General features: G+C 43.7%; 1 protein-coding gene across 3 annotated transcripts in view; it reads right to left on the bottom strand.

The window, feature by feature from the left end:
• rhobtb3 (Rho related BTB domain containing 3) overlaps nt 1–11,291 on the bottom strand; it is a 31,317-nt gene extending 20,026 nt beyond the window's left edge. The window contains exons 1-7 of one of the 3 annotated variants that reach the window (XM_026168557.1): nt 11,185–11,291; nt 9,924–10,155; nt 8,901–9,093; nt 6,591–6,748; nt 6,202–6,310; nt 3,105–3,300; nt 2,769–2,965 (exon numbers count right to left, since the gene is read on the bottom strand). In XM_026168557.1, coding sequence (XP_026024342.1) covers nt 2,769–2,965; nt 3,105–3,300; nt 6,202–6,310; nt 6,591–6,748; nt 8,901–9,093; nt 9,924–10,094 — 1,024 coding nt within the window. In that variant the 5' untranslated portion in view covers nt 10,095–10,155; nt 11,185–11,291. Of the gene's footprint in view, nt 1–2,768; nt 2,966–3,104; nt 3,301–6,201; nt 6,311–6,590; nt 6,749–8,900; nt 9,094–9,923; nt 10,156–10,541; nt 11,164–11,184 lie in introns of those variants that run through there. The other 2 variants (XM_026168558.1, XM_026168556.1) reach the window with 2 other exon arrangements.
• Between the last annotated feature and the right edge of the window lie 1,696 nt (nt 11,292–12,987).

Raw genomic sequence — 12,987 nt, 5'->3', positions numbered from 1 at the left:
CAGAGTCTGACTCTATCAGCTAATCACATTCACAATTACAATGGTGTACCAGTGTGCCAACCCCTCCTGCTGTCATTCCATAATGTTTAATAGAAATACGCTACGAGAGAGACAAAAGACACACACATGTCCTGAGGGAGCCAAGGGAAGTGCAAGCGTAGCTCCAGAAAGGAGTTCAAGATCACACTACTACAAAATGATTGATCTGGTCCTAGATTAAAATACTACAGTTGCTTGCTATTAAGTACTTTCAACTTGACTGACTTCTGTTCCTCGGCGTAATGGAACATTGGACAAGGCCCAGCAGCAGGAAAACTGCCTTCTGCTGCCACAGGACCATTAATCATCACATCTAAATTATTAGAAAAAGAGTAACTGCTTTTAGGGAATAGATTTCCCTTCCTGTGAATGTCAGTCCAGCTATTTTTGCTCCAGTTGTAATGTACCTAATGTGTCTAAATTAGCAAAACAGGAAACATCAAGGATGCAGCACTGGCTTTGGCAACATAAAAAAATATCACTACAGGACTGCATTGTTTAAATATGTCATAAATGTATACAATGGGGCACGGTGGTTAGCACTGTTGCCGCACAGCAAGAAGGTCCTGAGTTCAATTCCAACATCAGGCCGGGGTCTTTCTGTGTGGAGTTTGCATGTTCTCCCCGTGTTTGCGTGGGTTCCCTCCGGGTACTCCGGCTTCCTCCCAAGGACATGCAGCTTGTGGGGATAGGTTAATTGGATAATCCAAATTGTCACTAGGTGTGAATGTGCGAATGAATGTGAGTGTGAATGGTTGTCTGTCCCTGTATGTTTGCCCTGCGACAGACTGGCGACCTGTCCAGGGTGTACCCCGCCTCTCGCCCTATGACAGCTGGGATAGGCTCCAGCGCCCCCCGCGACCCTGAAAAAGGATAAGCGGAAGCGAATGGATGGATGGATGTATACAATGGATCAAATATTAATAAGCCTGTAGTATTCAGTAAAAATAATCATTTCAATGTGCACTTTCCAGAAATCATGTAGCGCCATGGAAGTGAAATGACTGAGTTTTATCTGGATAAAGTACTTTGTTTGGACTCCAATGCTTGGAGACACTTTTTTGTCTTTTCTGATTTCCAATTTCTGTTTGGCACTTTCTGTGCATGTCATCCTGCTGCCAGGGTGTCCGTTTGGGCAACTCGATGCTGGCGAAATCACAGGCCGCTAATCGGCTGAGATGAGAGGCTCGTCTGTGGTTTATCTGTTGTTTCCATTTAAGCTGGTCCAGCTTTTAACACAGAAATTATTTAGCAACACAAACTACACCACAGTATTTAGATTGCAGTCTAGTATAACTGTTCTTAATTACCAAAAAACTCTCATTTTATTCAGCCACACTAGCAGCATGGCTGGAGGAATGACACTATAGATCAGCTACCTACTTTACACCACAATAAAACGTCATGATGGTTAAAATCCATCAGATTATGGTGAGCCTCTATCTTTCACAAGCACAGGAAAAGCCAACCAAGAGATGAAGACTAAGAATCCTGCCAAGCAATGGTGCAATCAAACCAGGCTCCAACGTTTGTTATTTTAAATTTACTGTCTGCAAACATCTCTCAAAATTATATCCATAGTTTATTGAACAGTCTCTGATGCATAAACTATACAAATCTGCCACAAATCCTCATCCAGCAAATCTGCGAGAACAAAACTCCCTTCAGCTGCCCGCCCCTGGCCAGTCAGCCAGAAAAATTTGCCCCCTTAGTAATGCTAACAACATTTTCATCTTTGGCCTGTGTTCATAATGCCGTGTGAAACTGTAATATTTTCTTAGTCTGTTGCTTAGCACTAAATAGTACATGTCTGTATTTGAGCATCTGTACACTTTAAGGATGCAGCTTGCCAACCAAGCTGACTAGTGTTAGATTATAACTTAATTCTCCAACCTCTCATCCAAATACGGTCATTTCTGGCACCAAAAAAACAGCATGGCAGCTGCCAATACTCCAGCATAAATGCACACTCCAGAAACGAATGAGTGACATCATGATAGCTATGTCAGTCCTAATAATAATTGCTTTACTAGACTTGTTATCAGTGTTACTGCTTATAAATAGCTTTTCTAACTAATATAGGTGCCTGTACATTTACAGCAACACTAGTTTAATGCCCAATCACACATCCATCCATCTTCTTCACTAATTCAGGGTTGTGTGGGGTAATGAAGCCTTTCTAAGATAATCAGACTATAAATTAAAGGTAAGGAAAACAAAACAAAACAAAAAAACAAAACCCTCTTCCTGTCAACCATTTACCTTCATGCATTTTGCTTTTGTCTATATATTACTAATACGAGCAATGAGCAATGTATCCAAAGCGTACCCAGAACAGTTTCCTAGCAAAGAAGGGATTTTTCAGATTACAGAACCTTTAATCTTCAGTCTGCAGCTACGTCTGTGAGGCCTGTGAGTTTTCTGTCAGCTGGTACAACACATACAGTACAGGATATCACACCACTTCTCTTTCTTTTGGAAAAAGAGAGGTTTGTGATATAGCGTTTCATTTTCTTTGACCTTAGAAAACATCCATCAGCTAATTTGTCAAATTGTTCGATTTCATTCAGTCACACTAGGAATCAGGTGGATTTCCACATTCAGTACCTCGAGAGCTTACAAGTGGCTGTTAAATTGGATAAATGGACATGATGGCATTTTCTATAAAGATACATAACAGCAGATTTAGGATAACAGCAACAAATCTTTCTTTGGATGGAGGTTTTTACCTCTATAAATGAACATGAGAGTCTCCCACAAGCACATGCACAGCAGGGGGTCCTTCACCACCAGACGAGTGAGGCGTCCCGTCAGGTGTCCATCTGATCTCGGCATGTCATCAATAATACTCCCATCCCAGGTGGAAAGCAGCGAGTGGGGACCTCCGTCACGCTCTCTGCAAACACACCGCGACTGTGGACGTTCCCTGTCCAACCAGAGATAGAAGAAAATGTTTCAATTACAGAGAAGTTTGCCGAAATAGTTGGGCTCTCGCTGGCTACAGACTCAGGTGGTGAAATAGGATATTAAACCCCATGCTGTGAAGAGGTTAATATCTCTCCTACCTGGTCTTGGGCCCAAGGAGTAGCTGTCTGAAGTACGGGCTGACAGCACACAGCACAGCGGCATGCGCCCAACCCAGCTCTTTCCCAGAATCCCCGGCATAGAAAGCCACATCGGCGAACTGCACGCCACGCTCCAACAACCACTGCATGTCCTGGGAGAAGCTGGACTCCTCCACTCTAATAGGGGGAAGACGAGCTGAACAGAAGAGAGCAACAAAAGAAACGAGTGAGGATGGACAGAGATGATGAGCAATTACTGCTGAAATTCAGTTTGCCTCCATATCAAAGAATAACACAGAATATTGAATGGGCTTGTTATGTTCAAAGCCTCTCAGGAGTGTTTTAGTATTGATATTTGGTGTACTCAATTTTCCTTCAGTCTGCCTTGTTTACTTGTACTTGTGTTTTCTTGGGAGGCTGTTGGCAATGAGTTTTGACAACTCAGAGAAAAATTGGGGTGTACAATGCAGGTCGAGGGAGTGATCTTGTCAGCAACAGCACAGTGAGATTTTAAAGCCAAGAAAAAGAGACAGGTCATTTTTGTCCTTTCTCGTTGCTCATGTTTAAAGAACGGCTTCCAGGTACGTTTGTCTTTGCATTAATAACAGTCCTTAAAAGATGAAAGTAGCTCAAGGCTGCTGCAGTGAAATTCTGGTCTAGTCTGGTCTGGTCTGGTCAGAGACTGAAAAAGGACCTGAAGTTGACCTTTATTTGTCAACTTTACTTTTAAATTGTTTTGGTGATAAAACACTAAAATGAACAGCACACCCCAAAACTTTGGGATTAAAAAGATTTGGAACTAATCTAATAAATGAAGAAGACACAAAAAGGAAAAACCAACAAAAAAAGACAACGATTTGCAGTGAACTGCATGACAAACGTGAATACACAGAAAATTGCAACGAAGAAAAACACAACAAATGGGAGGCAAAGCTGTGCACGCTCAGTGATTCATGCATTCATGAAGTCAAATTAGTAAAAAGTAAAAAAGCACTGAGCAGGGGAACAAAGAAGGCAGGGCGAGGAAGCTTCAGCTTCACTAATCATTGGCCTATTATATTCCTATTGATGCTTAATACTTACTGCACCTCTGTGGAGCTCATCTCCTTTTTTATGAGTGCTCTGTTTTAGCCATGACAACTGTGCCGCTTCTTAATCCCCGTATGTCATTGTTAATGTAAGCTACACCGTAAAGGGAGCTAAGCAGTGTCGAACGACACCAATAAATCCTGTAGGCACTTGCTGCCATTTTTTTGGCAGCACTTAAAAATGTCAGTCAGATTTAAACAGGCAAAGCGGAAACCTGCTCGGATCGATATTTAACACAGGTTTAACAGCGTAGTTTGTGTTAAATATGTTCAGGTGTTTCGGTTTTTTTAAAAGCATGACTTTGCATGCAGGAATGGCCATAGCAGAGAGGAGAAGAAAAGTGAACCAAGGAGTGCAGCTCTGTATTCTAACCCCCTCCCTGAATACAACACCAGACTACTTCGTCTACTCGAGGTCTTGGAGTTGTTACTTTTAATTTCCTGGTTTCAAATTCAGCGCACAGAAAGCTTTCAGTTTGTGGCAACATCCAGCAGCCAGTTGCAGCTTTAATCAGACTCTCTTGTATCCAATTAGGACAAAGAGCGTCCAAAAAAGCAGAGCATTAAGAGAAAGGGAGAGCAGCAGACATGCAGCCACCGAGCACTCCAGCTCAGCCCGTTTCTTTTTCAGCGTTTCTACAGTAATCAAACTCGCTGTGTCTAAGCTGTTTGCTGTGTGTCAGCCTTTCTGTGAGGTTTAGCCTCTTTTGATCATTTATCTCCTCATAATTTGTGGTCTTTTGCAGAATGTGACTGGATAAGACGCAGTTTGATTAAGTCTGCAATAAATCTGCAAGGGCCTCAAAAAAAAAAAAAAGCGAGAGAGAGAGAGAGAGAACTTTTAACATGAGTGGCTTTTTGCAGCTTAATTGCAATTTCATCTAAAATTCTGAATTTCAGATAAGCAGACTAAGACTAAATAACATCTTAAGTAATTAGTCAGCAATTAACTGGCAACTTTTTGATTTATAATGGACCATTTGAGTCATTTTGTAGTGTGAGCGACTTAAAGAGAGAACTGGGAGAAACTGTCTGGTCTTTCTTTGTTTTTTTAAACATCCATGATCGCTCTTCTCTAGATCAGCGGTCCCCAACCCCCGGGCCTCGGAGTTGTTTGGTTCCGGGCCGCGAGAGTTGAGGCTCAGGTGTGAAATGTATGGTTTATCGGTTTTCAGCGTTATTTTGTTATCGTTTTTATCGTTAACTCGGTTTTCCTGGGTCTTTTCACGTGTGTTATGAATAAATCTTCTTTTTTTCGGTACCGGTACTAGTTTTATTTTGTTGTATTTATCCGCGACACCTTAAAGGCCGGTCTGTGAAAATAATGTCAGGCATAAACCGGTCCGTGGCGCAAAAAAGGTTGAGGACCGCTGCTCTAGATTTTAGAAGCTCATCACCATTGCCTTGACAAAAATCATTATAATCAACACATTTATTTGGTTATAAAGATAATTTTTTGTTGTTGGGGGAAACATATTGTGAATAATTAACTTCAATAATAGGCATGAAAAATTAAAAACACATAACATACAGGACCAAGCGCTGAACTGACAACATGAGAGGGCTTCACTAAAAGATGAGGTTAAGGAGTAATCCCACAGTCTCATAAGAACAATCATTGAGCTGCCTCCACCAAACGCAGGGAACTCAGCTGTTACTGCTTCTGTTTGCTCAGGCTAAAATTGATTCAAATGTCAGTGAATAAAAGTAGTCTACCTAGCTCTTTGTCTTTCCAGTTTGGAACAGAGCGTATTGATCCAGATAAAACCTTTGTGCTCAGCTCTTTTTATGGCTATGTAAGCTCAAAAGGTAACAATCCATCCAGTTCACTGAATGTTTCTAAACACCATAAACACGGCAATTGACAAAAATATATATAATTAAGAAATATATTTTTAAAAAACACACACAGGCTACAAATCTGCTTAAATGAATTAAAAATGGCAGGCATGCATGACACTTGAAACAAAGCCAGGATAACTCATTGCTTGGCATAGTATTTCTCTGACCTGGCTGTTCTAAGTGAGGGGGGCGAAGTTCATTCACTTTATTTCCTCGCCTCTTCTCTGGCCTCTCTTTGGCTTTGTGTTTCAGACACTGAATCATGAAGTACTCCAGCTAAACAACACAAACAACATACATGTTATTTCAAAATCTGTACAAAGATAGTGAAGTTACATCATCATCTTGTTGCTTTAGAAATAACTTCCCGGGACGTCCAACCTGTCACTGTCTCCCCTACTAAACACTGTATCTACAATCTGGAAACGCAGAGTTACTCTACTTTGAAGGAAAAGAACATCGTGAGATGTGTTTTTGTCTTTCTCTTCTTTGGGGACGCTGAGTCAAAAACACACCACAGCATCAACTCTGACTCCAGTGTTGCATCATCACTTACCACGCTGCCAAAGTAGCGACCGACGAAGACATGGTTGAGGGAGGGCAACTCCAGATAGGTGGCCCCCAAGTCCCGGGACAACTGCAAACCTTCACTGTGAGGTACGCAGCTGCTCCAGTCAGAGGCACACAGTGGACACGTACAGGGGGGGCCTTCATCTGAAAACAGTAGAATTCAAGTGTAGGATGAGGTAATGCACACTTTACTAATAACTAGTTTATGTGTGTATATCTGAAGGAATACATGTGCTATTGATGTTACATTATCCTTTTTGAGAAGCATGAACCTACTAAGGCAGTACTAGATCCATGTGTGACTCAGTGAGTTCTACTGAACCACTCAAGCACAGAGGAAGTGGAAAAGAATAACATGCCTGTGACAAAGGAGTAGCAGCGCACTGAAGGGCACTCAGCAAAATTGAACAGATTCTAAGAAATAATTAGATTTAAAATAGTCACAAACACACCCTCCCTTCAGGTGACTGAAATTCCCATGGCAAACACTTAGCCTGTTCAGATGAGCAATGTTCCTCAATAATTACAATAAAAAGTTGTAGAAAAATAAACAATAATAAACAAAAAGCAATGCCCTTACTTCCGTCTTACAGAATGCAAAAGTGTTGTGTTGTTAGTCAGTGCTGCTGGAGCAAAAAATACATTTTGCAAACTAAACTAGAATGGAAAGCATGTTTCACAAATCAGAACATATGAACCAGATGCTACAACCACATGTGGCTTTTATGGTGTGGCCTCGCCCTTTTTCCCGATTCCTCAATTCTTTCTCTGGGTGACTATGTAGAGAGCTAGCGAGGGTTTTTAAAAGGGAAAGCATGCATGCATACGTTTGGATTTTAAAAATATTTCTGCTGCACACCCCAAGCTGCAATTTCTTCAGCAAGTTAATGAGGGGGGGGGGGGTCAGTAATTGTACAGCAAGATCATATAGATGTGTAAAATCTGCAGTGGCACGTGGACTAGGACTGGCTGTACTGTGGCATGTGTGCACAGGGAGACCGCAGAAACAGAATCAGACAGAAAATTAGAGGGATTATCTTGAAGGAGAAAAAAAAAGACTAGAGCAAGGGCTGCACAAAGGAGGAGAGAGAAAGGCAGAATCTGCAGGACATACAGCCAAGTCCCGAGGCACTGGATAAATCATATTGCTAATAACCCACAGGCGTGACACAGAGACGATGGCAGGCTGAGAGCGTGTGAGTGAGTGCAAGGGTGACAGCAGGAAAAGGAGTGTGTGTAAGTGCGCGCGTGAGCATCGGAGCGGCTGTGACTTGGCATATCAGTGGTATGTTTGTGCGAGCAATGGTGTGCGTGCGTGCCCTTGGATAAATCTGTCTGCGCTCCTCCGTTCTTCGCTGGTTTAATGGCTGCATTAATGCACGTGCGGCAGCGCTCCCCCTGCCACAGATGTGCCTTAGGTGGTCTAAAGACAGGAAGCGCTCAGACCTCAGCCGTCATTCTCTGCAGTCACAATGGCGGGGGGGGGGGCTTGCATGAAACTACTCACAGCAGCTGCTAAAAAGAAAAGAAAAAGAAAAAAAACACAAACACAAACAAAAGCTCTGGTCTACAGTGATCCACTCCCCTCTCGTTTTTCTCTCTCTTCAGACTTGACTTTCACTGTGATCACGCTGCTGCAGTGCTCTGACAGGATTTCAAAGTATGTTGAGCACACGTGCTAAAAATATAACCTGGTACATTTGATGGGCTTGTTTACAGGATTTAATTTTAACAGGGTGTGGGTCACTCACTGAGATGCCAACACATGTGTGTTATGTTAATGCTTATTTTGTTAAGCAGCCTCCAGTAAGGCTGTAAATGTGTGCTCTATCCTGCTGAAGGCACATACTTCTGTTCTGGTGCACTTTTTTTTTTTTGCACCACGACAATGAACTCTTGTCTACAAGCAAGGCTTCTTTTTTTTGGAACAGAAAAGCCCCAAAGTTGTACTGTACACTGTACTTCTTTGGAGTGTTTCCTGTGGGGAAGCATGTGAGCTGACAGCCTGAAGGCAGCCAAGAGGAGAGTTAATCATGAGCATCCTCCTCATTGCTGTGTGGACATGCTAGAGGATACAAGACTCACTGAGTGATCTCAGCAAGAAGAGCATAATGCTGTCCCGAAACCAAAACCAACAGCTTAGGTAACAGTCAGCTGACCTGAAATTGCCAGGATATCCAGTACAGTGACAGCTCATATGCAGCAACGATAAACAGTTGGAGGGTTGGCAAGCCATGTTGGCTAAACTAAACTAGGTCCTGCTCCAACAAAAACACAGAACAAAAGGCATCCTCACCATTCAGCCGCGCTCCCACAGCAACGAGGATGACGGGCACGCCCCAGTGCCTCAGGAGTGGGCGGAGTCTCGGAGCATAGCCATTCCTGACCTGCTGGAAGGCCAGCTTGTCAGTGACTGAATATTTAATAACTAAAATGTCCGCCTGCTCAAGAACTTTCCGAACACTGGCCCAGTCGCTGTCCAGCAAGTCCTAGAAAGGCAAGGAAAGGATGACATTTGTAAATAGATGGAGGGCTGAGACCCAAGCAAAGACATACACAGAGATGTATCTACACCCCTGTCTTCACCACACCTCATATAAACCTAACGCTTCCTCTCATGTAAGTACAAATTCATCAGTGTAACTGGGTTTTTTAACTTTACCCCCTAGAGATCTTTATGAGGCTAGCTACTCTAAACCAACTTAATTCAACCCATTAGGAAGGAAAAACACTTCAGAAAGCTTTGAGCATTTTGAATTAAAAATAAAAGGCAGAGACGCAGAATTAGACAAACAGACTTCCACCAGCAACACCCCTGACGGGGTTAGACAGGCCTATAATAGGATGCATACAAAACCCTAACAGTGCATATGCTATTAAGAACAAAAGTTCTTTCATCAGGTTTTTTCTGCAATGCATGTTAAAATAGCGTCCTAAGAATAGAGACGTTTTTATAAAGCCTGCAATCAGCGCTGCAAGGCAAGGGCTGCTGGAAGTTGAAATGTTGTAGAAGGCTGTATCTTCTGAGAAACAGAAGCAGACTGAAAAGTAAACAGCATATACATTAAGTAACTCACATTTTCTCACAGTACTCTGGAAATGCCTTTGATTTGGCATAAAATTTGCAGATTGTTATTTTAAACAAATAAACTATCAAGAGGATGTAAATGTAGAGGAAAAGAGCCATAATAGCACTTGAAGATCAGACTTACAGTGCACAAATACATGCACAAGCCAAAGTCATAATGTAACAGCTGACTCATGCAGGTGTCTCTGCTTCTCTCAGTCTGCTCACTCAAACACACCACCTGTCTCTTACCCAGCTGGGACAATCCCGAACCACTACCGTGACATCTCCAAAGACACGTGAGGTGTACTCCATGAAAGCCGGGTTGTGCATACTGCTCTCTAGGTCGCACGGTCCCACCATGGCTCCCTGACCCAAGTAGCTCCACAGCAACCCCCCCTGCAGCTGCCCCTGCCCCAACATCTCATCTCCTGGACCGACTCCTCCGGGGCACTCGCTGCCCAGCGCCACGATGTGGATGGACCTGCAAGCCAGACAACTCGTGGTTGAAAGTGGACTGAAGGCATCACACAGGTGCCTTCAGTCCACACAGGTAGATGATGGTGATGATCAAAGAGCACCGAGGGAGCGGAGGCTCCTCTCTTTGCACTGGACCTTATTATTCATGTCTCTCACGGAGACAGTGCATCACGGCTATGTCACTGAAAATCACTGAAGAGAAGCTCGCCCAGGCCTTCATTATCACACCTGAGTGGGTATTATGTTAGAATAATTCAGACGGACAAATTATTCCCGCTATCTTTGTGTGTTTTCCAAGCAGTGATATACTGAAAAAAATCAATAAGGCATGCAACCAGGAGCCCCATCTCTTCATAAGCCTTAATGAGTTGCAGCTCCAGAGGAACTTACATTGTGGTCACCGCGGTTTCGTTCCGCTGCTTTATGCTATGGAGCCCGTTTCCCTCTCACGGTGCCTTTCCACGCCAGTCTGCAGTCAAGGCTCGCTTTTTCCGCAATGAGCCGCGGCTCGGCTCCGTCGGTAATCCCTCTCATCGGTGGCTGGCCCCCCGGGAGCCCGGCTGTAGGGGGAGTTTCGCAGTCACGGGCATTTCCCCGTCTCGTTATTCATTCATAAAAGCGGAGTTCGACACCGTCCCGAACCGACCGCAGAGGCGCACCGGACAGCCCAGCCGGCGGAGGAGGAGCAGCAGAGTGTGTAAACAGCAGCGCCCATGGACAGACAGCCAGTGCGCTAACAGGCGAACAAGTTGTCAGTCGGTAGGAAACAATTAACTACGGAGAGGGAGGGTAGCTTCGCGCCTCGGTGTCCAGACTGTATAGATGACGTCGGTGGATGAAACAAAGTGTCGCTAGCAAAATAACAACTGGGAAGGAAGAGAGAGAGAGGGAGAGAGAGAGAGAGAGAGAGAGGAGGGCTGACTGAACCGTGAGCGGCCGCGTCTGACTCAGCAGCACGCACGCGCGGACATACACGCGCCAACACACGCGCACAAACGAACACCCTCACCCGTTTTTGTTTACTCGGACTTACACCTTGTTGCCTCACCGCAGCTTTGCCCCTCTGCACGGCTCGTGTGTGCGCCTGCCACCATTCCGCTGCCCCACACTGTCACCGCACTCCTCCACAGGCGTTCACACAAAAGTTAATTACCTCGAGCTGGAAGCACGGGGCTCAGTGTTAATGACAGGGATGACAATAATGACCACCAAAGTGAGCACGCGACCGGCTATTTGCTGACACTGCGACGACATTTAAAATGCTTAAACCAGCTTTTTTTCGGGAGGTGTTTTGTTGTTGTGGGAGAGGTAGGTAAAAGGTAATAATAAGATCTGGCTGGCCCTCTTGGAAAAGCTCCAGGGCATCCACTGAGAATTGAGGGGAAGAATAGCCTGACCCTTAAAGGCTTAATCAGAGCCTCATGGGTCATTCGCAGCCATTATGAATAATGCATAACATAAAACCAGGGCTTGAGTTTGAATGCCCTTCTACACTGAAAATCTGTGTTGCTTACATGCTCTCCTTCTGGCAGATGCACTGGCCCTGCTAAGCACTTTCCCCACAGTCTGCTCTTTATCTTGACGAACAGCCCACCGCTTGACCTATTGCAAATGACCACCTGCAGACAATGGCCACTGCCTTCTGTCAAGACTCCCAACTTGATTATGTAATTAAACTGCCCCCTTATTCCATGTAAACCATGGGTCTTTCTTGACTGTATCTGAAGAGTCACACAGTACTGAGTTTGCTATAAGCCAGCTAGAGAACAGCATCATTCATGCACAGAGGGGCTCTATACCCCACAGCATTTGTGCTCTCAACCAATGTCACTATTGTACAATTCTGGTACAGAAACAGAGAAATAATCTGAATGTGACAGGCTGCCTTGACCCGTCATATCAAATGGTTAAGAAATGCTACAGCCTCATTCTTTTGCACTGCATGTGAAGTATAGGAAAGCCATGCATTAAGTCACATTAATTCTACTGACATGTGATGAAATAGATAATAATAACACTAACTGTATGTATTTTCCCTGCTTTGTGAAATTGTTAATCCATCCGTCCATCCATCTTCTTTTGCTTATCCAGCTAATGCCTGCAGTTGAGCTACAGCAGGGGTGTCAAACTCAAATACACAGTGGGCCAAAATTCAAAACTGGAACAAAGTCGCGGGCTAACATTAATATTTATTGAAAAAAAATCTTCCTCTAGATATAAGAATGAATCTTTTCTTATGGACTCAAACAAGGTTTGCTGAAAAACTGAATATGGAACAAGCAAAGCTTAATACTAAACAATATATATATTAGCTGTATAATACCAGTAAGCCAGCTCTAATAGTAATTTGGTATGGCTTCGCGGGCCAAATGTAATTAGGCTGCGGGCCAAATTTGGCCCGCGGGCCAGAGTTTGACACCTATGCAATACTGGATACAAATAAAAGTATCCCCAACAAAAACCATACATTTTATACAAAATATGCAGGGCCCCCTCAGAGGCCGCAGAGCCAGACAAATGCGTGCTGTATCTGCAACCCTCCAAGACTTTTTGGATTATCTAATTTCTCAGCAAACAGGTTTTCGTTTTTTGCAGTTACTGGGGGAAAAAATATGTGACAATAATCCCAAATACGTAAATCTATGCAGCCTCTGAGATCATATACTTGCGTTCTAAAGCCATTTGAAGCAATACAGAGACTTGGATACTGCAAAACCACTCCACTCTAGGATCTCATCAGTGCTACTGATTCCTTCCCTGTATGCATACTACACAAAGAGTATTGGATGTCACTGTCCTATATGAGATGGATGACACAGAAATCCAAATTCATCCT

The sequence above is a fragment of the Astatotilapia calliptera genome, chromosome 5 (assembly GCF_900246225.1).
Source record: "Astatotilapia calliptera chromosome 5, fAstCal1.2, whole genome shotgun sequence".
Lineage (NCBI taxonomy): Eukaryota > Metazoa > Chordata > Actinopteri > Cichliformes > Cichlidae > Astatotilapia > Astatotilapia calliptera.
This window is presented reverse-complemented; position numbering and strand designations above follow the sequence as displayed.